Here is a 22,964-nt window from a genome sequence, read left to right on the forward strand (position 1 = left end):
GAGGCAGGGGGCCCTGAGAGAGCTGGGCCTGAGAAGGCCCTCTAGGCTGAGCATTTCTCTCTGGGCAGGTGGTGCGCAGCGTGGCTTTCCATTGACAGCCTTCCAGATGGGCAAATCAAGCTCCTTTGGGCGCCGTTTGTGAATCATCCAGCCTTTGCCTTCTGCTGGGGTTGAGGGTGCCTTGAGTGGCTGGAGAGAGCGCTGCTTGGCCTTTTGGCTGGATGGACGCAGCCGGGAGCAGAGGCAGGCGGCCCTGGTCTTGAGGCGGAGGCTCCTGGGCAGCTGTGGCGAGAGAGGCATTCTGTCTCTTACGTCTGTCTCCCTTTCTCTTGCAGACTTTGGGACATTCTTCACCTTGGAAAACGATCTCCCGGATGAACTGATCTCCAACGGAGAGATGACTCTTGTAAACAACAGCGGGAGCCTGGTTCCAGACGCAGCTTCGAAACACAAACAGCTTTCTGAACTTCTGAGGGGAGGCAGCGGCAGCGGCAGCAGCAGCAGCAGCAGCAGCTCCACTCTCGGCCCAGGAATCGGGAGCATGAACTCCAGCAGCCCTGTCCCTCAGGGCATCGGCAGCCAAATCCAGGGACAGCCGAACAGCGTCAGCCTTGGCAGCCTGGCTGTGATGGGCAAGAGCCCCATCAGCCAGGGAGATGCTGCGGGGCCCAGTCTGGCCAAGCAGGCCGCCAGCACCTCTGCGCCTGGTGCCCCAGCCACCCAAGCCCTGAACTCCCAAGCACAGAAGCAGGCGGGGATGGCCACGAACAGCCCCGCGGCCTCCCAGGCCGGAGGCGGGGGCATGTGCATGAACACGGGCTTCAACCAGGCGCACCCTGGGCTACTCGGCAGTAATAACTCTGGCCACAGTCTATTGAATCAGGGCCAGCAAGGACAAGGGCAGGTCATGAACGGATCCCTTGGGGCGGCTGGACGAGGACGAGGCGCTGGGATGCAATATTCTGCCACCAGCATGCAGGGCAACACGAGCAATGTGCTGGCGGAGGCCTTGACGCAGGTGTCTCCTCAAATGGCGGCTCACGCAACCCTGAACACCGCGCAGGCGGGAGCCATGGCGAAAGTAGGTGGCTCTTGCTCTGGGAGTCTTTGCATTTGCTGCGTGTTAACAGTGCTTCTGGACCTGCTCTCGGGGGGCAAGGCATGAAAGAGGCATTTGCTTTCTTAGGGCTGAGGGGGTTTCTGTAGAAATCTGTCAAAATGTCTGTAGCAGTAAGTAAGTCTCTGGGCCAGAGAAGGAGGGCCAGGGCCCATTCTTTCTCCAGTAATGTATTACACCAGGGTGAAAAGCTATTACTCACTAGGCTATCGTTACTCAGGTAAACATCTCCCCCCCCCACACACACACACACAAACACACAACAGGTACTAACTTTTAAAATGTTATCTTCGTCCTTGTTGAACTCTTGGGACTGTCTTCCACAGTGAACTTTTCTCTTGGTATTGTAGTGTTGCAAACATTTGGTCCATCGTCCTCAGTGGCTATAAGGGAAAGGCAGTTGCCTTGGAGTGAAGTGCCACTGCCAGTGATGGGGAGGAAGGACAGTGGAGCCAAGAGCAGCCTTAGTGGGGTGAATGAGGGTAGCCTTCCAGCCAGGCCATGGTGCCCCCTCCCTTTCTAGACGGTTTGGGAAGGATGTTGTGGCCATTGAAAAGGAAGGGGCTGGAGTCCTCTATGGGACAAGCCAGAGTGCTGTGTGTGTGTGTGGTGTAGTAAAAGTACCACAGAGCCCACAGGGGTCTGGAGTTGGTAGCTTCTAGGGAAGAAGGAAATAGCATGAACAGAGCCTGAATACAGTGGAGTGTGTTTAAAATGGAAGAGCCCAAGCAACATGGGAGATGGGATGTGCCTTTTATTCTGTGCCTGACTGCCAGACGGTGAGAAATCAGAGAGAAGGACCTTTGGGTCAGCAGCTGGCTTTGATAGTAGTTTATGACGCTGGACCGCCTTGTGCTTGAGTGCCAGTATGACGGGCCAGCGCTTTCCTTTTGGATCTGCCAGAATCCATCCAGGGAGCCTGTGGCAAGGCGGCCTGTTTGCAGCAGCTGGAGGAAGCATGCCTGCCCCTCCTGTTCCTGAATCCCCTTCTGCCTCCTGGAGGAGGAGCAGGAGGATTCCCAAAGGAGGCTGCTAACGGTGGATGCTTCCTTGCAGTTATGGCAAGAATGGGGTCCCCCTCCCTTGCTGTCGGCATCTTCCATTCAGGGCTTTTGCCCACTCAGACTCCCAGGACTCTCAGCATTGCCAGCAGCTGGGGAGGGGGGTCTGCAGAAGGGGCAGGAGAGGCCATGCAGGGCCCTCACTCCAGGGCTGGCCATGCCAGCTGCCTGCCTGCCTGCCTAGCACAGAAAAGATGGCAAACTGTCACACAGCGGCACAAGGCCTGGTAAATGTTTAGAACGACATTTTTAAAAGGCCTTTTTGGGCTTAGTTTGGAAAGGAAGTTGCTTCTAAGGTACTGCACACAGAGAGGAACCTTCAAAAGGGAGTAATCTCCTCATTGTGTTTTGAAAGCTATCCATGCAGTGGCACTTGGGTCCACTCTTAAAGAGGCTTGCAAAATTCAGAATTGGAGGGAAATATTTGTTTAAAAGGCATGATGGTTTTGTAGGAAGGTGGCATCGTAAATCCAAAGACCACCTCAGATCAGCTCCATCACAGCTCTTTCCTAGCTTGCCTTGACGTTTCTATCTTGTGATGTTTGCCTCAATGAAATGATCCTGCAAAGAATAAGAAGGGTTAAAGTCTTCTGATTTACTTTCAAAGCACTTTAATTTGCTGGTTCTGGTTGTTATTGTGTACCTTCGAGTCATTTCTGAATTCAGGTGACCATAATGCATAGCTCTCATGGGGGTGGTTTTTTTGGCAAGATTTGTTCAGAGGAGGCTTGCCGTTTCATTTTTCTGAGGCTACTGATATGAAACAAAAAATTGTTCAAAATCGCTAAAAGAAATTGCTCTGGAACATTGTCTCCGGAGTAAGAACTGAATGGATAAAAACAGCATGAAGTCTGAAAGAACTGTGTTTTATTGTGGATTTCAAATTCACCACCTAAAGTACATTAAAAACTACTACAATATAGATAAAGGTTTTTTAATCACAGCCCTATGTAACCAAGCATCTAGATATTACTACATTTGAAAAATCTGTGGTTGATGCTAGCGTCAAGTTTGTATGTCATGGAAAAGGGGGAATTGCATGTTGCTACTGGTTAATGTATGTTAAGCTAAACCCTCCTAATGCCAGTATATATTCCCACGCTGTATTCGCACACGGCGGCTTCAGCAACATCTCCGTGTTTCATACAGTCCTTTAGTAACTTATTTACTAAAGGCTATTAAAGAAGATATAAGGCTGTTTCTTGGGCATAAAGGTGAAGCAGGCCACTGAGAGAGCACTGCATTTCAGCCCAAATAGTAATACTCTTGCTTTGTTCCAGATGGGGATGGCCAGCAATCCAAGTCCCTTTAGCCAGCCATTTAGTCAGACTGCAGGGCAGCAGATGGGGGCAGCCGGTATCAACCCTTCATTACCGAACAAGCCGGGAATGGCCAATAGCTTATCTGCCTTTCCTCCAGACATCAAGAGTGTATCAGTTACCGGTGTGTCAAATATGGTGAGTTGCTTGTGGCTTCTTCAGTTTTGCTTCTGCATTCTCCATGCAAACTCTCCAGGTTTGTAAAAGGGAAACTGCCCTGGAAAATATCTTGTGATACAGCCCTGAACAGATAGGCCAAAATAAAGCTGCTTCAGGTCACTTTGGAAGTGTGCTGTTTGAATGATGCATGTGTCCCAAGAGGCTGGAGGAAGCTCTGCCAAAGGACCGGAGTGCAGCCTTGGCGCAGCTTCTGGACCCTTAAGATGTGTCTGTCATTTAAACAGTACACCTCCAAATTGACCCAAAGCAGCTTTATTTTGGCCTGTCTGTTTGGGCCCATACATTAGCCCTTTCGTGTAGTCAGGGCAGACATAAGATGTGGCCTCAGTCTATTTTTATGTTTTCTTTCCATTAGCCAGTATGTCCCGGTGCTTGGCATCCTTCTGCAGTTCCAGGAGACTTTGAGAGAGCGGTTCTCATGAAAGCTTCTGGAATGAATGTATTAATCACTTTTGTGAAATTAAGGAAGGGATTGTTCATAATTTTTAATTCCTAAATAAGTCCTTAACCTTTTTCTACGGAGTAAATGCATAAAAGTCACTGTTAACATTAAGATGGATGCCTTTGTAAGAGAATTGGGGTTCTTTTCCTTTTCTTCACATTGGAGGCTGTTCTTCCAGAAGTAACCATTTATAAGCAGGCCTTTTCTTTGATGTAATGCAAAAATGTTGTGTTTCCTGTCTCAGATGCAAAGCCAGGTACAGCAGGTGGGGATCGTCCCAACGCAGGCGATAGCAACGGGTCCGACGGCAGACCCAGAGAAGCGCAAACTGATTCAGCAGCAATTGGTCCTGCTGCTTCACGCTCACAAGTGCCAGAGACGAGAGCAAGCCAATGGGGAGGTGCGAGCATGCGCCCTTCCCCACTGCCGCACCATGAAAAATGTCCTCAATCACATGACCCATTGCCAGGCGGGGAAGGCCTGCCAAGGTAAGAGCTGGTGGTGGGGACCACCCTTGGGTTGGTTCTGCGCAGATGCTGCCAGTCGTTCCCTGGCCAGCAGAGCTGAGGGGCCAGAAGAGTCTCTTGGGTGTCCTGACCTGGCTTTATCATAGGGAGATAGGCAAGCACTTACATAGCACAAGGCCGGATAGGAATGCGTTTAGAACCCCCCTCTAGAGAGGCTAGTGTGCGCTTGCTCATAGAAGGCCCTCTTGTCTTCGCCATTGCTGGCCTTGGAGCAGGAGCAGTAGACGTTTTGCCCCTCTCTTTGAAAAAGAAAAACAGGTTCCTGTACCAGAGGATCTTCAGGTTTTGAAGCAGACACACCAAGAGGTGGTCCCTGTTGTTTTCTTCAGTATATCATTTTTGGGGCAGTTGGGGTGGGGGCTGAGCAGGAGGTCCCTCCTCTTCCTCTGCACACTGGGCCAAAACCCTGAGGGAAGCTGATGTGAGATCTGGTCTTGAACTTAGAGACCCTGCAAGACCATGTCTTCTGTGAAGGCATGGAGTTCATGATCATGGCTGCACAAGCCACCACTAAGAACATCAGTTATAGATAGAATCATAGAGTTGGAAGAGACCGCAAGGGCCACCCAGTCCAACCCCATTCTGCCATGCAGGAACTCTCAATCAAAGCATCCCCATCGACAGATGGCCATCTAGCCTCTGCTTAAAGACCTCCAGGGAAGGAGACTCCACTACACTCCGAGGAAGGAGTGTGTTCCTCTGTTGAACAGCCCTCACTGTCAGGAAGTCCCTCCTAATGTTGAGCTGGAATCTCTTTTCCTGGAGCTTGCATCCATTGCTCCATTGGGTCCTGTTCTCTGGAGCAGCAGAAAACAAGCTTGCTCCCTCCTCAATATGACATCCCTTCAAATATTTAAACAGGGCTCTCATATCACCTCTTAACCATCTCTTCTCCAGGCTAAACATCCCCAGCTCCCTGAGTCTTTCCTCATAGGGCTTCAGGGTTTCCAGACCTTTCACCATTTTAGTCGCCCTCCTTTGGACACATGGCTCCAGTTTCTCAATATCCTTTCTGAATTGTGGTGCCCAGAACTGGACACAGTCTTCCAGGTGGGGCCTGACCAGAGCAGAATACAGTGGCACTATGACTTCTCTTGATCTAGACACTATACTTTTATTGATGCAGCCTAAAATTGCATTGGCCTTTTTAGCTGCCGCATCGCACTGTTGACTCATGTTCAACAGATCCCTTTCACATGTTGTCTCCTTAAGCCAGGTGTCACCCATCCTATATCTGTGCATTTTATTTTTCCGCCCTAAGTGCAATACCTTACATTTCTCCGTGTTGACTTTCATTTTGTTAGCTTTGGCCCAGCTTTCTAGTCTATTCAGGTCATTTTGAATCTTGATCCTGTCCTCTGGAGTATTAGCTACTCCTCCTAATTTGGTGTCATCTGCAAATTTGATAAGTATGCCCCCAATTCTGTCATCCGGGTCATTGATAAAGATGTTGAATAACACTGGGCCCAGGACAGAGCCCTGTGGGACCCCACTGGTCACTTCTCTCCAGGATGAAGATGATGAGCCTGCTTTTCTTGTAGCTTAAATCAGTCATTCTCATTGGCTCGCTTGATAGAGTGCTCTGCTCTTTCCAGTGGTGATCTTCCAATGATGGCTGTGAACTATGCAAGCACTGCTCCCACATTGAGTGAGCCAGTGACCTGAACAGGCTTCTTACGTTGTGGCTTCTCTCCTTGCCCTAGTTGCCCACTGCGCATCATCCCGTCAGATCATATCCCACTGGAAGAACTGTACGCGGCATGACTGCCCTGTGTGTCTCCCGCTGAAAAATGCCAGTGACAAGAGGAACCAGCAGCGTAAGTAGTCTGTTCGGATGAAGGGTTTCTCCAGTGGGAGGCTGGGGCCAGGTTTCCTCCAGTTCTAATCGGGTGGCAAATCTGCACACTTCAGCCTGAAATGGGGCTCTTTTTCTTCATGTCCATTGTGCGGATTTTTCCATTTAACTGACCTACAAGAACACAGTGTTGTTTCAAAGCAGGAGTGTACAGTTCCTGTGCCTGCCTTTGCACTCAGAAGGGCTCTTATGGCAGTTCATTGCTCCTGACCAAGCAGTCCCTGTGTGTCTGTGTATTGGGATTTTGCTGTGTGTACAAGGGGTGTTTGGGGTGTTGCTGTAAGAAATCAATAACAGTATGTTTCTCTTCTTGGTAGCACTTCTGGGGTCCCCAGCTGGAGGAATCCCGAACTCTGCTGCCTCTGGCACAGGCCAGCCGCCACCGACTCCTCTCAGCAACCCAAACCCGATTGACCCCAGCTCCATGCAGCGTGCCTATGCAGCCCTGGGCCTGCCCTATGGCAATCAGCCCCAGGCCCCGCTGCAGCCACAGATCCAAGGCCAACAGCCCTCCCAGCCTCAGACCCATCAGCAGATGAGAACCATCAGTGCGCTGGGTAGGTGAGACCTGCACTTCTGAGACCAAAGTGCTCATTTCTTGCTCTCTATATTAATTCATTTGGGGTGGTTTTGGAATAGGCTTATTCAGGGGAGTGTGTTTGAGGAGAGGAAGAGTACAAAGAGAAACCTTACAGCACCTGCCATGGCAGCATGTTCCTAAATGGGGAAGCTTCGTTTGCTTGAAGGTGTGGGGATTGTGCAGGATGTGGGAGAGGCCAAAGAGAGGGATCCCGGAGGCCAGGCTGGGTGAGTAAGGGGCCAGCTGCTGCTTGTGTGCCGGCAGAAGTCTCTCTGGGAGCACAGTGGCGCTGAGTTGGCCTGAAAAGGAGGGGGGCGAACATAGACGCACCTTTCAGACTGGTTTTAATTTTGGCTTGAGCTTTCGTGGATATGAAGCACTTCTCCAGATGCTTATCTTTTGTTACAATAGCAAGAGCTTTTGCTTTAATACCTGTTGTGTGCCATACCTCTGTTAATGGATTGGAGTTTGTGAATATGGTTAAGTTCAGCTGTTTCTAGGCTTCCTTTGCAATTTCTTTGTTTAAGGACCATATCCTTTAAGTTCTGTATTGTATGACTAAGAAGGCTGAAATGTTTTGCAACTGCTTGTTTTGTTTGGCATTGCCGTTCCTAGTCAGGTCTGTCAGTTTGTCCTCTTGTGCTGAGACTTTCCTGTTTGTCCAATGCAGAGTGCAGAGGGGCATGGCTGGCATAGGATGCAAGTTTCACCTTGGACAGAGAGCAAGTTAATGCATGGTTGGTGTTGTGGGTGAAGTTATTGATCCCTATACTATTTCTCTAAAAGTAGATGTGGGGCAGAGTTGGCATTTGGGTTTGGGCAGGGTCTTCTCCCTGTGTCACCATCCATGTTATGCCTCTTTTTGTGAGTGAATAGAGGCTGTCTGTAGGCAATTAAAGGGCTGCCTCCTAAAGCTTTTGAGAGGGCTGGATTATTCTCCAGAGTTATTGAGGATAGTAAACATATAATAGTAATACATTTATTTCTTACCTGTCTCTCCCAAGGATTGTGGCAGGGAACAGCGGCAATGACTAGACACACCACATCAGCTAAAACACACATCAGTCTGAAAGGACGTACATGCATCATCTAAAAAGGACAAGATATGCACACATTAAAACAACCCACATTTAAAATTCATCATTTAAAATGTGCAATTTCGGAATTAACTGGGTAAGCCTGCCAGAAGAGATTGCTCTTTAATTTTAATTGGTCTTTTAAATCTGGACAGCATATTCAGATGTTGGATCTCTTGCAGCAGGTCATTCCACAGTCCAGGGGCGGCTGGAGAAAAAGTGCTCTGGCCAGCCTGGTCCTGGCTGACCGGAGAGGGCAGGAGGCGATCCTGTGAGTAACCTGGACCCAAACCATCCAGGGCTTTACGGTTAATAACCAATTCTTTGTACCTTGCCTAGAAACTGATTGGCAGCCAGTGGAGTGATTTTAATATTGGTGTGATATTCTCACTCCTGGATGTCTCAGTAATCAATCTGGCTGCCATGGTTTGAACTAGCTGAAGTTTCCAAACTTGGTTCAGAGGTTGCCCAATGTACAGGGCATTGCAGAGTCCTGCCTTGAGGTTACACTACACGCATGCACTACCGCCTTAAGGTCCTCTAGCTCTAGCTAGGGGCGCAACTGGCACATCAGTCAAAACTAATAGTAAGCACTCCTGCCCATCACATCTATCTGAGCTGTCATTTGAAGCAATTTGATGATGCCTTTGAGTGGTCTCAGCCAGGGACAGATCATTGGGCTGATCTGTTATTTTGTGTTCCTGGTCTGCCCTGTATTCCTAGGTGGTTCCTGGATACCAATCTTGCCTTGTTGATTTGTTGCTTCAGCTCCTTAAGTGAAACCTATAGCTTGAGAAATGCCTGTCTTGAGCAGATGCGGTTGTATTGGAAGGCTTCCTGTAAACAATAGGTTTTGTAGTGTGTTCTGAGGGGAAACTGGAGGCAGATTATCAATAGAGCATGGTGGGTAGAAGTCCATGATGCATTTGCACAGGGCTGTCAAGAAAGTGACTTTGAGGCGTGGATTGTTCCTGAGGTATGAATAGTATCTTCATGGACCACAACATATGTATTAATACCATTGTAACAAAAGGAATCTAAGTGCCCAAGGAATTGACTTTGGGCAAGCAGATATAGTGCTTTCACACATTGATGCTAACCGACCTCTGTAAGACCTGTATCGCCCTACGCAGCCCTTTGAAAGTTTAGGCCCAAGATTTGTATCCTTCGGGATCCTGCAAAAATGAAAACCAGTTAGTCTGAAAGGTGCAGCTAAATTCCTTTTTCTTCCCTCACTTCCTTCTTTTTATGTTGCAAGAGACTAACACAGTTGTTGCTTTGAAAACTAGTATGATGGTGCCCGAGGGGAAGGGATACGGAGTTTTCCTTGGTGGAAAACCTTCCTGGAATTGCTCTGGGCAAATCTACAAAATGGCTTAGAAAGCATACAACAAGTATAGAATATTAAGCTGGAAAAACTGGGTTATTATTCTATAACTGTTGTATATATTTTCTCATCTACGAATTGTAGATTTGCCTACAGAGCCATTCCAGCTAGCAATACTTTTTAAATCTCATATGATATAGATATATATATATATGAGAAATCTCATATGAGATTTAAAAAGTATTGCTAGCTGGAATGGCTCTGTAGGCAAATCTATCTATCTATCTATCTATCTATCTATGGTGCGCTCCACTTTGTTAGGTACTTTTGCTTCTGTTTTATATTTCCAGCTCCTATAGTGGAAACATTTTTGTTCATATTGTGACCAGTCCTTGAACAGAAATGCTCCTGCTTGGATTATTTTGAAGTACATGCATATATGTTGATGACTGAGTGTGCCCAACTGACTGGTATTTCCCTGAACTAATGAGGATTGCTATTATTATTATTATTATTATTATTATTATTATTATTATTAAGCTTTATTTACATAGCGCTGTAAATTTGTCCCAAAGGAGCCAGTTCCATGAATCTGCCCACAGGAGGAATCACAGACCAGCAGCCCAGCATCATATCAGAAACAGCTCTTCCGACCGCACTGGGGACAGCAAAGTAAGGCACACTTAAATGACGGTCAGATATTTACATGTTTATATTTTCAGTGGGAGAAGTAAGATGTCTTCAATAATGCATGTAATCATGAACCTCTCGCATTCCCCAAATATTCCTGTGTCCTTGGGTTTTATTTTTCCTTCAGCAGCAAAAACCATAGCTTTGTCATTACCTCTCTCAACTGTCATTTCATAATAATAGATAGGACTTCTTAAAAGCAGAAACTGATCTGCAGTGCAAAGGAAGAGCCACATGAGCTTCCATAATTGCCTTTTCTTTAGCCCCTTGATGAGTGATGGCACAAATTCAGGTAGCGCTGGAAATCTCAGTGGCTCCATCCCAACGGCCGCACCACCGTCCAGCACTGGAGTGAGGAAAACCTGGCATGAGCATGTCACTCAAGACCTGCGCAATCACTTAGTACACAAACTGTAAGTAGAAGTCATGGGGAAGCACTGCCCGCTGCGCAACTGGTTGCGCCCGATGCCTGGATGGCAGGTGGGGGTTCTTGGCCTGTAGAGAGGGAGACGGGGAGATCGGCTGGGGCTGCAGGGTTTCTCTGGATGGGAAGAAATTCCATGCCAGGGGGAAATGCCCTCCTCACATCCTCCCCACTTCCCATTTTATTCCCCTGTCCTTCCCCTGCCCCATTTTCCTAGTATCTGTCACAGCAGTCACTTCCATAACCTTTCAGGAAGACACTGGGTTTGTTTCTTTAAAAACTGTCTGCATGATGTTGGTGGATATGAAGATAAGACTTATACCTGTCTTCTAGTACTATTCCTAGTGGGATTTAAATCTCTTCTTTCGATAGTGTGCAGGCCATCTTTCCAACTCCTGACCCAGCAGCACTGAAGGATCGCCGAATGGAGAATCTGGTGGCTTATGCTAGGAAAGTAGAAGGGGACATGTACGAATCAGCAAACAGCAGGGTATGTTGATGGCCAGGCAAGGCAACTGTATAGTACAGTTGTTCTGCAAAAAGCCCTGTGTGCGAAGCTGTCTCCCCTGCTGCCATTGCAGGTTGCTTTGATTGCTGACAGAGAGGGAGAATAGTTTGGAATGGTTGTGTGGTTCCTGTAATCTTGAGAACTGGGCCTCCTGTATTCCACAAACCTTGGCCTCCTGGGAAGGTTTCTTGTCCACAGGAACAAAGATGTAATTGCTAAGGGAAATATGTGACAGGGCATCAGTGACATCCGCTGTTTCTGCTTTGCCACTGTTGGGTTGAGCAGGGCTCTCTTGTTGTGCCCCATGGGCCTGGTTCTCCCGGCATCCGGAGGCAGTCTTCAGCAGAGAGGCCTTGGCTTCCTCCGCTCTGGCCTTGCCATCCGGGCTGCTGTCGGTGAGAGGAGGAACCCACACACAGCCTTCTCAAGACAGTTCTCCGGTGTTCTAGACCTCAGATCATGAGGCAGTGGGTCAGCCTGAATCCACTATTGATCTGAGGCATCTGTGCTTCTCTCTTGCTAATTCTCATATGTTCTCCTTTCTAGGATGAATATTACCATTTATTGGCAGAGAAAATTTATAAAATACAAAAGGAGCTAGAAGAAAAACGGCGGTCTCGTTTGCATAAGCAAGGAATCCTGGGTAACCAGCCGGCCTTACAGGCTCCTGGGGCTCAGCCTCCTGGCATCTCACAGGTGGCAGTCGCCATGGGGCAAGCGCAGCCCGTCAGGCCTCCCAGTAAGTACTGCGCTCAAAGAAAGCACAGGCCATGGAAGTGTGTTGCTTTATTTTAGGAGCAATGTTTGGCAGAGGCAGTAAATATTTTATGACCTTAATAAAGTGGATGACAGTGAAAACAAATATGCTAAAGGACAGAATTAAGTATAGTCAAAATAAGATCACTTCCTTCTCCTGCACCCAAAAATTTGCTGTACTGTATCTGTAAAACCACAGTTAAGTGCAGGCGCCCCTCCGTTTTCACAGGATCCGTTCCGGACCCCCATCGCCACCTGCAAAAACAGGAATCTGCCAGTATTCAAGCCCCGTTGGCTTGAATGGCAGTGCGCCCCATTTTATGTCCCTTGTGCATAATCGAAAGACGTGGATTCAAATTCCACACAAACGGAGGGACGACTGTATACATTTAATCCATACAGTAGCTGTCTTGCCACTTTATGAACAATATTTAATGTACAGTGCATTGCAGTAGTCCATTTGTGGTAATTGAAGACATGTATGATAGTGTCAAAAACTGAGCATCTCCTAACTCAGTGCCCTTCAGATTTGTTAAAACACAAGTCCCATAATCTCAGTGGTCACTTTGAGGGATGATGAGAGTTGCAATCTGACACATTTGCAGATTTAAGTTCCAATCTCTCTTTCTGCATCCCTGCGTTGCTCCTCATGCGGAGAGTGATTTTATGCAGGAGGGAGCCTGCCTTCTCTGCGGAGGGTGGGAATATCACCTAGGATGCCAATTTTCCAGTCATTCTGGGTTGCATGGAGAGCCCTCTCCCTCGCAGGGAAGGTTTTCCTTCGCAGGGTCCCTCGATGAGAGTGCACTGCCCTCCTTCCTGTTGCGTTTATTTTGGTGCCCAGCTCTGTAATGCCTGGACAGAACTCGGAATTGGTGTCCATAGCCCCATCTTCTGGGGGTCTGTGACCAGGTGCTGCACCTCTGGACTTCCTGAGCAGTTTCATGTGGAGATTAAACGGGGGTTTGGGATCCTTCCTTCTGGAACCGATCCACTTGTAAAGTAGTGCTACTGTGGAACAGCAACCGCCACCAGCGATCTGCCCAAAATGACAGTGGCGCTGATAGTGAATCAGGGACACATTAGGAAGTGATGCAAGAGAGTTCAGAGAGTCTCAAGAGTCTCGCCTGTGTCTGATCTCTTGCAAAACAGTCTCAACCCGCAGCTCATCTTGAGCTACATTCGCAGGATTGCTCCTTAATTCAAGAAAATGAGCCATACTTGTTTAAATCTGCAGTGATTAAATAATTTTGAGTGCAGGTGGGAAGAATATGTGTGACTCAGTGGTCATCACCTCAGAAGAGGCACTCCATCAGGGAGCCTTTTAATGTATTTTCCCAAACACCACAGGTGTCTTTTTAGTTGATTTGATTGTCTTCCAATCAATTAAGTTAATCACACTTCTGAAACTCGTTTGCAGATGGCCCTGTGTCCGTGCCAAATGTGCCTGTCAGCCGCATGCAGGTCTCTCAAGGTATTTAACAGCCATTTCCATTCTTCTTTCCTCACTCAGTCTTTCGCTGTGAGGGTCTTGTGTTTGGGGTGGGGGAGTTTTCTGCACCTTTTCTGTGCTATGCTTTCCCTTGAACTTCTGTCCAATATCCATGCGTCGAAAGCATGTACCGGTGATTGGGGGAATGGGTAGGCCATGGTCTTAAGGGTCCAGATCTATTGCTTATATTAATTTCAGCCCTTAGGGCTGCTTTGGCAACATGAAATAGGCATGCAAAAGGTTTTGTGCAGTTGCCTGCGCAGCAAGATTTGCAGTTTAGGTTTCTTCAGTGTGGGCCCCCATTACTTGGCTTTCCCCGGCTGAAAGCCAGACAGGGGACCCTGGATGCAAGAAGGCTCAGGAGGATCGATCCCTGACCCGGCAGCCATGACAGTGAGCAGCCGCTCTCCCCGCCCCTTCCTCCGCCCCAACACCACACAAATTTCGCTCTGCCGAAGCCTTCTGTTTTCCTTTGTTCCTCCTCCGTTCATTTTCCTTTGCGCCAATGATGTGAGAAGGTGAATGTGGTGGATCACCTGTTTGTGTTTTCAACAGAGACCCAATGTGGTGGGCCACAATGGCTTTTGGCCTGCCTGACCTTGCGGTTCTCTTGCTCTCTGCAATGTGTGGAGGGATTGACTCAGCAGCAATGGCCAATGCTTCCATCAGGCTTAGCTTCTCTTCTACCTGCGGTTACTTTCTGCTCCTGGACTGCAGAGATGCCATGGAAGAAAATAGGGAGCTCCCCTTACCTTGCCCCTTTCTCCTTCAAGTGGTCTCTGCAGAGTCCCATGGCCTCTTCCCTGGAGAGTGTCTAGGTGCCCACATTCCTAGCACCAGGTAGGAAGTATGCAAGGAAGGTGGAACGCCTCCTGGGCCAAAGCCTGGGAAAGCTCACAGTCAGACATGCACAGGTCTCATGTGAGAGCTGTCCATGGGAGGGCCATGGGGGAAAGAGCGCACCTGGCCGGGCCATTGTTTTCTCCCATTCATGCGCAGTGCCTGCCGCATGTGGACCATGGGAGACAGGTAGAAGAGTGCCTTTCGCTAGGATCAGGACTCCTAGCAAGGAATAGGAACAGCTGAGTAGAGGATTAAGTGGCTGTGAGGATGGGAGAGCTTTCTGCATTGAGAAAAGACCATTCAGGTCCCATTTGCACTGGGTTTGTTTTGACTGGAGTGGCTTTCTTTTCAGTTTATCAGTTTAAAGTGGCCACAACAATTCCTTGTGAATACGGTTTGCTCTTCCCAGTTTCTCCAAAGCCGGGTGGATCACGTTTTGCTGTCACTCTGGCCTGAACAGTGGCAGAAACGTGGGTGGGTTGAGCCATGGCCAGTTGGCTTGGGCGATTTGCTCCTGGCAAACTGTTCTGGGGTACATTTACAGGCGTGAATCAGTTTCGCCCTCTGCCCACAGGGAATGCCCAAATGCCTCAGGCCCCCCTTGGACCACGTGCAGCTTCTCCAATGAACCATCCCATCCAGATGAACAACATGGGCTCCGTTTCAGCGGTTTGTATTGCTCATTTGTCTGCTCTGCATTCTTTCAGCTTTTGAGATACCATCAGAAACTAAATTCAGATACTGGTTCCTTATAGTGCTTTCCAGTATTGCTGTGTTTGAAATTCTTCTGGAACAAAAGCTTACATCTTTGCCAGCTTTGCATCCGCACAGCTTAGGCTGGCAATGGCCTAGATGTGCTACTCAACTATGTGACAAGCTTGAATGTAGGTGACACTGACTTTCTGAACCCATTTTGGCCTGGCTGCCCTCTTGGATATGGGGCTGGGGCAGCTGTGGTTGCCCTGGAAGAAGGAGGAGTAGATCCCTGTCGGTTCTCCCAGACCTCTTAGTGGCTTTTACTGATGTCTGCTGTGATGCCTGGCCTGCCGCGAGTTTGTGCTTCCCCTGCAAAGGACAAGCCTGTCCTCTGGGACTCCTCCCAAGCAATGGCAGTGATGGCGCTGGGCTGGTGTCACTCTGGTCCTTTCAGCCCTGTGTGGATGTTCAGGTGTTTGCCTTGACTCTCAGAGCTGGCCAGTCCAAAAGTAAAGAGCCAGGCTCTGGACCCAGCCCCTCATAGGCCACTTTTTGGAAAGGACATGAAGACACACCTCTTCCATCTGGCCCTTAAAATAGTTTGGATGTTTGAGTAGGACTGTTGTGATTTAGTACTTTTATTGGTAGCTTTGTTTTTGGTAATGTTGAACCATCTTCAGAACTTTTTTTCTGTAAAAGTGGGATAAACATGTAAAACATAATAAAATAAATGTACACGACCAAAGTAATTTTTAAGATTTCAGATAAACATTTCACCAATTCAATATGAATGAAAGTGTCACACTGTCATGTCACCAGGTCCCTATTAACTGGGGAAGCATGCTCCTGTTGTTTCTTCCTCTTGAACCTGTGCACCTAAAATGTGTGGCTGCGGCTCCTATGGCTGATGGCTCCTTTTCTTTCCTAGATGGCTCTGTCTCCTTCCCGGATGCCTCAGTCCCAGAGCATAATGGGAGCTCATTCCAACAGCCTGATGGGCCAGGCCTCTGCCCAGAACCAGTTCCTCTCACAGAGTCAGTTTCCTGCCTCGGGTGGAGCTCTGAACGTCAACAGTGTCGCCATGGGTCAGCCAGCAGCCCAGGCGGGAGTGTCACAGGTATGCGCTGAGGGGAGGCCAGAGCCTGGCTGGTGTGTTCAGAGCTACTGTCAGAGGGAGGTTTTAGTTAAAGAACCAGGGGACAGACAAGTTCATATCTGCCAGGCAGGGAGGCTTCTCCTGAAATCCACCACCTTGATTTCTGCCATTGTGATTGTAGCACCAGCACTATAACGATAGCTTGGCAGAATTGGAGGGTGTCTTGTGGCAGCTGCAGTGGCTCCAGGGAGGAGGGTGCTCTTGTGACTGCCCACTGCATCAATTTAGCGAACGTTGGGATGTTGTACTAATTGCATGGGAGGGGGTTGGACTGGGTGGCCCTTTTCGTCTCTTCCAACTCTAACTGCATCTCCTTTTGCTGGGACAGGTTCCAGGGGCTTCTCTGCCAGGCCCTGTCAGTGCACTCGGGCCACCAAACAGCCAGATGACCGGTCCTCCCCTGACGCAGCCATCCCTTCACCAGCCTGTGCCCCCCTTTGTCCACTTCTGCGGCCAGCGTGCCCTCGGTACAGCACCCTACTGCCCCGGGAATGACTCCTCCGCAGCCAGCGGTGCCTGCCCAGCCACCCACCCCGCTCTCTGCTTCGGGACAAGCCCCCCACACCAGCGGCTGGCTCTGTCCCCAGCACCATGCAGATGCAGAGCACACCTTCGGGGCAGACGTCAGCACAGGCACAAGGGACGCCGCAGCCTCTAACCCCAGGACAGCCCCCCTCTGTGTCAACCCCACAGCCGTCTCAGCAGCTGCCACCGGCTCCTATATCAGCTCAGGCCCCAGCCACTCCTGTAAGTATCTGGTATTTCAGCTGCCCTTGGAGCCAGATCCAGAGCAGCACAGACCTTTCCATCTGTCTGGCCCCACTTAACACCCTCACAGGCGTTATTTGTACTCATTCCTGCCATTCAGAAGCAGACCCACTTTGGGAAACTCCTCTGATTTTGGTGGCCCTGCCGCCACCTTGGAAACTGCCGGCCCATACTCTACACTGAGCTCTCCATTGCTTGGCCCCTCACTCCCTTCTTTGTCCATGGAGAGAGAGGGTTGCCTCCCACTGGCGCAGTGGTTTCTGGGCCAGAAGACAGCATGGGAGCTCCTTGGCACGCCAGGGCACATGGCATGCACCGGGGCGGTGGGATTTGTGTCCCTGCTGGGGGACTGTGCACTCAACGTGGGCTTTGCAGGTTCTGCCAGAGCTGTAGGCTGCTCCTTCTCTGCTCAGAAACATTGTCCTCTTTCTTTCTTGCTAGCTCTCTCAAGTAGCAGCGGCGGCGGCAGCAGCGAGCATTGACAACAAGGTGCCCAGTCCGGATTCTGCTGCCAGCGCAGAAGTCAACACCCAGAAGTTTGGGCAAGAGACGCAAATGGCAGAGGGCAAATCTGAAGTTAGGACTGAAAGAGCTGAGTTGGAGTGTGGCGAAGTTCAAGTGGAGCCAAAGCTAGAGGTGGAGGCTTTTTCCTTGCTTAATTGGAAAACCAAGTCGTGTGGTTGTTTGCAGAGGAGAGGTGACCGTCTGCCCTTGTCCTTTTCAGCTGGAGGAGGAGCCAGCAGGGCAACCTGCGCAAACCAAAGAAGAACCGAGCGGGGAAGAGAGTAAGCAGGAACCCATGGAGGTAGAAGGGAAGAAGCAGGAGGTAAAAGAGGACGACGAGAGCAGCTGTGCCAGCACCACCTCACAGTCCACGTCGCCGTCTCAGCCGCGGAAAAAGAGTGAGTCTCCCTCTCTCTTGCCCCAGGCTTTTGGCCCACTTGAATTACGTCCCTGCCTTCCCACACCAGAGATGGGAAGGGCGCACCAGCAGTTATGCCTCCTTCCTGGCTGTAGGGAAACCATAGCATGAAGAATGGCCAATGTGTGTTCTTTCTGCATGTGGCAGTTAGTGTGTGCCTGTCACAGCAGATAACCATGAATGTGTTTCATCCTCTTTCTTAACCATCTGACCAAGAGGCCTTTGTTATATCTTGCGGTATTGAATTCCAACAGATTATTATTAATATTATTATTATTATTATTATTATTATTATTATTAACAGTATTTATACCCCACCCTTCAGCCCTAAAGGTTCTCAGAGTGGCTTACAATTATTATTATTATTATTATTATTATTATTATTATTATTATTAATTGGACAGTTCCCTGCTCTCAGGCTTACAAACTAAAAGACACAACACAAAAGGAGGAGGAAATGGTGGTAGTGGAGAAAGGGATCAGGTCCAGCATTCTTCTTTCCTTCTGAGGCCTGGACCAAGGCAGATGGACTGGAGGGGGGCTCTGCTTCATAGTCCAGGCCAGGCCCCATGGAGCTGGGCCTGCATCTCCCTCCACGGCCGGATGGCACCAGATGGACTGGAGGGAGGGCTCTGCTTCTCCAGTCCAGGCCCCATGGAGCTGGGCCTGCATCTCCCTCCACGGCCGGATGGCACCAGATGGACTGGAGGGAGGGCTCTGCTTCCAATTACTTACTTCAGGAATAGGTGGGAATGACCTGCAGAGTTGTTTTCATTAACCAGTTTAAACTGTTGCAACAGTTTTTAAACCGGAAGAGCTGCGGCAGGCGCTCATGCCCACCTTGGAAGCTTTGTACCGGCAGGATCCTGAGTCTCTACCTTTCCGGCAGCCTGTTGACCCTCAGCTCCTGGGCATCCCGGTAAGTGAGGTAGATCCTTGGTGCTCGCACTGCCACTTACACGCTTGTTTACTCCAGTCCACGTTACTAGTCCTCTTGAGCAGCCTCCCAGAGTCCTTTCTGCGTAAGCACAGACCTAGAACAGACTCACCAAGCTGCCTTTTTGGTTGGCTTTATGCCATTTTTGCAAGCCATCCTTGCTGTAATTCCCCAGCAGTCAGGAAGCGGATGTGAAGCAGCCAGGTTAGCTCCCTGGGCCTTCTGAGGATTGTATTAGGGGATTAATGGTTCTCATCCAGGTTGGACGTCTTGGTTACAAGTCTTGTGTTCTGCAGTGGCAAGGCATAAAACTTTGATTTTGTTGTTGTGTCCCTTCAATTCATTTCTGACTTGTGGCAACCCTATCAGAGAGATTTCTTGGCCAAAATTGTTCAGGAGAGGTTTGCTATCACTGCTTTTCTTTGAGACTGAGACAGTGGGTTTCTGTGGCTGAATGGGGATTTGAACCCTATTGTCCTGAAAACCTATTCCAACATGGAAGCCACTACACCATGCTGACATTTTAGCACAGTGCCAAGTAATTTGGCTTCCAAAGCTATTGCCCTGTTGCATGTTTTGAACTTTACTTTTCATGGCCCTCGTTGGTCTTGTAAGCAGAGATGATGAGCGTTGCAGTGCACAGCTTCTGCAGGGTGCCAGTCTGAAGGAGGCTGATGCTTTCAGTGTTATCAGAAATGATCTGTTCCCTTGCACCCTTTGGTTGATTTGTCCTCCCAAAGGCTCTTTCCCTGACACATGAGACTGTGTATCCTCAGGGTTAAAAATACCATGCTGCACCCAGACCCACTTGTGGGTGGGAAGGAACATGGGACTCCCCATCTGTTCCTTTTCTCTGCCATTGCACTGGAGACTTTCTGCCCAGGAACTGACTGTCAGAGTCGGAAGCCTGGGTCAGTGGCCCTTGGTTTATTCTATTGGGAGGCTTGAGTCTTATCAGCATCCAGGTGAGAGATTTGGGGTCCTGAAGGAGACACACAACACAGACATACTCACACCCCTCTCTGTGCACCTGGACAGCTGGACATTTGGGTTTTGTCGCTCCTGCCCTCTGGCCTTTTTGATCCGTACTTGCCTTGTCCTGCCCCAAGAAGCTTTGTGCAAATGCCAGGGGATTGCCGTTCGTAATCTTACCCACAGTCGCACTCGTTGTCTAGCGGAGGTATCTGCACCTCTGGCCATCAAAGGGGGAGAGCAGGTTGGCATGCAGGGCCCAGTCCCCCTCCACCCTTTAGGGATGCCTTTCTGTTTTCGCTCTCCCTGCCAGGGAGATATCCAAAACCACCTGAAGTTTTCTGCTTAGTGTGATGTTTACGTAGTTTTGGCCAGAGCCTGGAAGTGCCAGTGCTGAGAGGGTCCCCTTGTGCTGCCAGACGTGGTTAAGCAGAATTACTAGGATCCCAGGGCAAAGCTAACGCTCCTCCTCCTTTTCTCATCCAAAGGATTATTTTGACATTGTGAAGAATCCCATGGATCTTTCCACCATTAAGCGCAAATTGGATACTGGCCAGTACCAGGAGCCATGGCAGTATGTGGAAGATGTCTGGCTGATGTTTAATAATGCCTGGCTTTATAACCGCAAGACTTCAAGGGTCTATAAATTTTGCACTAAGCTTGCGGAGGTCTTTGAGCAAGAAATCGACCCTGTCATGCAGTCCTTGGGATACTGTTGTGGACGCAAGGTGAGTGGACCTTCTTGACTCTCCACTTGGTTTGGATTGTTTTGACCACTTTGCCCTTGAGGAACGTGGGCATGTATCACATACATAGTAGATAAACGTGCTTGTTGGAATTGTGTTAGAGAGCACATGAATTCATTTCAAATATTAAGGTTTAAAAACAGTTCCTTGTAACTCTTAAAATACACATTTCACTTCATTTAAGGCATGGAAGTCTGTTCCACTTACTGGAATTAGAGGAGAGATGTTGTAAGGCCTGTTAGGGAGAACAGTTCAGCACACAAGAGTGTCTTCTGTGTTGCAGAACAAAACAAGTACTCCTGATCCTTTGCTCCAGTATTCTTGGATGGGACTACTTGGGTGTAGAGGTGTTCCTGCAGCGCATGCTGAGTTGCTAATTTCATTTGTCTTCTTCTAAAAATAAATACACTGATTTCTGTTGTTGCGGAAAATCCTGTGTTTCGCCCATTTAGCAGACACAGGAGATACAAAGGGGCATAATCACCAGTGTTTAAAGAAATCACTTCAGAATCCTTACAACAACCTTAAAATCCCAATCTGGAAAACAGCAGCTGGAGACCGGTAGCTTGTTCTTAGACAAACGGAACAAATGCCACACAGTGTTGCTGCATGTGTCCACCTCGCCAGAGGTGCCAGCCGCACATTATCCCCTGTGAGCGTTGGCGGCGGGCATGGAGGCTGAGGGTTCCCGCCTGCCTCTCCTTGCCTGAATGCCCTTTGCCAGCTGATACTGAGCGCTCTGGAGTCCCAGGAGGCGCTGGGCTGCTCAGTTCTCGCTGGGCTGTTTTCGGGATCGAAGCTGTTTCCGTGGCCCTCAACCGCTTGGGTTTGCTGAGAGAAAGAACGAGTGTCCTTTTAAGTTAAAATTGTTAGTTCACCTTCCAGCAAAAGCTTTGAAGGTGACTAAAAACTAGAACAATAAATATAGATAAATTTCTCAGAAACATTGCAAATGGTGAAACACCAGCAGAACCTGGAGGCACAGTAATAGTTTGTACTCTCTCTGTGTGTAGAAGCATGTGGTTGAAGAGATCAAATAATTCTGCCTGTTTCTCTTTTGCAGTATGAGTTTTCTCCTCAGACTTTGTGCTGCTATGGGAAACAGCTCTGCACTATTCCCCGGGATGCCACCTACTACAGCTACCAGAATCGGTAAGCCTTTCCTTCTGCCCCTCGGGGTCAGAAGCAAGAACCAAGGAGCGCATGTGCCCAGGCCTGCCACCCACTCGTTCCTCTGCACCCGTCTCTGTAGTTGCATGACATCCGAGAAGAGTTTTCACCTGCCTGGAGTGTGTTGTGAGGCCTGAGACAGGTTGCCCTTGCAGTTCTCAAATATGCATTATTTTAATTGAATCTGAAGTAACATTTTGAATGGTATTAGTTTGGTACATTTGTGGAATGACTCTCAGCTCAATGACATCTTGAGGCAGTGTACAGATAACAACAAGAGCTTTGAGGAGTTACTGGGGTGTTTAGAAAAACACAGAAGGGAACATGGGGCTTGGCATTCAAGGACGCATCGCTCCTGGAGGAATCCAGCTGAATGCTGTGGCTGGACTCCCAAGGACTCCCCAGAGACGCCACGCCAGCTTCGCTTTTGGCTTGCTTGGGGCCGACATGGCTTGTGGCCCACTGAGCCTCCCTGGGGTCCGGCACCGGGTGGCCTGTCGGCTGGGTCAGCGCAGGGGCTCTGGAGGAGTGTGGCCTGCTGGGTGGTGCCCCGGGGCTTCATTGCTTATGGGAGTCCTGGAAAGCAGAGCAGAGCAGGCCTAGTAGTATGGGCCTCCTTTGGAGTCGGTTGGTGTTTGTTCTCTTTTCTTGTTCTGTCCCTCTCTGCTGTTGTTTCTTCCCTTTACATTGGCTGCTACAGACTGTATTTGTTGCCTTCCTTTGTGTTTCAGCTCATACCCTTTCCAGACATTTTGCCAGAGTTGCCTTGGATGGATACCAGTTTGTTCCCAGCTCACCTAAAAGAACACCAGGGTCGGGGGGGGGGGGGGGCTTCTCCAATTGCAGATTTTATTGTGGCTTTATGCCCTCTGGCACCACTTAAAGCAGTGACAGGTGTGGATAGGCTGCCCTCAGGTCGAGTTAACCAAAATTAAGTGGCCACCTCCTAGTCAGTTGCAGAGTCTTCATTTCTGACTTGAGCTTGTTGTGTATCATTACACTATAAATGTTTAGAGATTTATTAATGGTATGAATTCCATTCAGCTGAGCAGTGATTGCATTTAACTTTTTCAGTCCTGAATGTTTTGATATACTATACAACAGCCAAGCCTTTCTTTCTTAAGTTGGATCGAGTAGTGACCAGTCTAATTCACTGGGAGCCAGAAAATGCCTTTGGCTTGCTTCAGAGTTGGGGCTGGGAGCCTATGGTCCAAAGCTGTTGTTGGACCGACGGAGGGTCAGTGATGTCTGGAGGGCCCCAGTTCCCCACGCCTGGCTTCAAGGGATACTTCCTGGTTAAACAAAGCATCCCCAAGATCAGGACCCAGTTCCTCACTTGGCCGGCTGTGGAGAGGGATGCTGGCTGTGGGGCTTTTTTGGGCAGGAGAGCTTGGAACTGT

The 22,964-nt window shown here is 49.1% G+C and overlaps 1 protein-coding gene across 1 annotated transcript in view; it reads left to right on the top strand.

Moving 5' to 3' along the window:
* The first annotated feature begins 335 nt into the window (after window positions 1-335).
* The window catches only part of LOC121914766 (CREB binding protein), a 37,562-nt gene continuing 14,933 nt past the window's right edge, over window positions 336-22,964 (top strand). Inside the window, 20 exon segments of the mRNA XM_042438436.1 lie at window positions 336-1,081; window positions 3,459-3,635; window positions 4,364-4,607; window positions 6,350-6,463; window positions 6,819-7,058; window positions 10,060-10,156; window positions 10,438-10,587; window positions 10,971-11,088; window positions 11,653-11,845; window positions 13,283-13,336; window positions 14,772-14,866; window positions 15,822-16,009; window positions 16,368-16,488; window positions 16,490-16,606; window positions 16,608-16,796; window positions 17,259-17,453; window positions 17,542-17,719; window positions 18,540-18,658; window positions 20,137-20,376; window positions 21,458-21,546. Of these exon segments, the coding sequence (XP_042294370.1) occupies window positions 398-1,081; window positions 3,459-3,635; window positions 4,364-4,607; window positions 6,350-6,463; window positions 6,819-7,058; window positions 10,060-10,156; window positions 10,438-10,587; window positions 10,971-11,088; window positions 11,653-11,845; window positions 13,283-13,336; window positions 14,772-14,866; window positions 15,822-16,009; window positions 16,368-16,488; window positions 16,490-16,606; window positions 16,608-16,796; window positions 17,259-17,453; window positions 17,542-17,719; window positions 18,540-18,658; window positions 20,137-20,376; window positions 21,458-21,546 (3,602 nt within the window). The 5' untranslated portion in view covers window positions 336-397.

This window comes from Sceloporus undulatus, chromosome 8 (assembly GCF_019175285.1).
Source record: "Sceloporus undulatus isolate JIND9_A2432 ecotype Alabama chromosome 8, SceUnd_v1.1, whole genome shotgun sequence".
In the NCBI taxonomy this organism is placed as follows: domain Eukaryota; kingdom Metazoa; phylum Chordata; class Lepidosauria; order Squamata; family Phrynosomatidae; genus Sceloporus; species Sceloporus undulatus.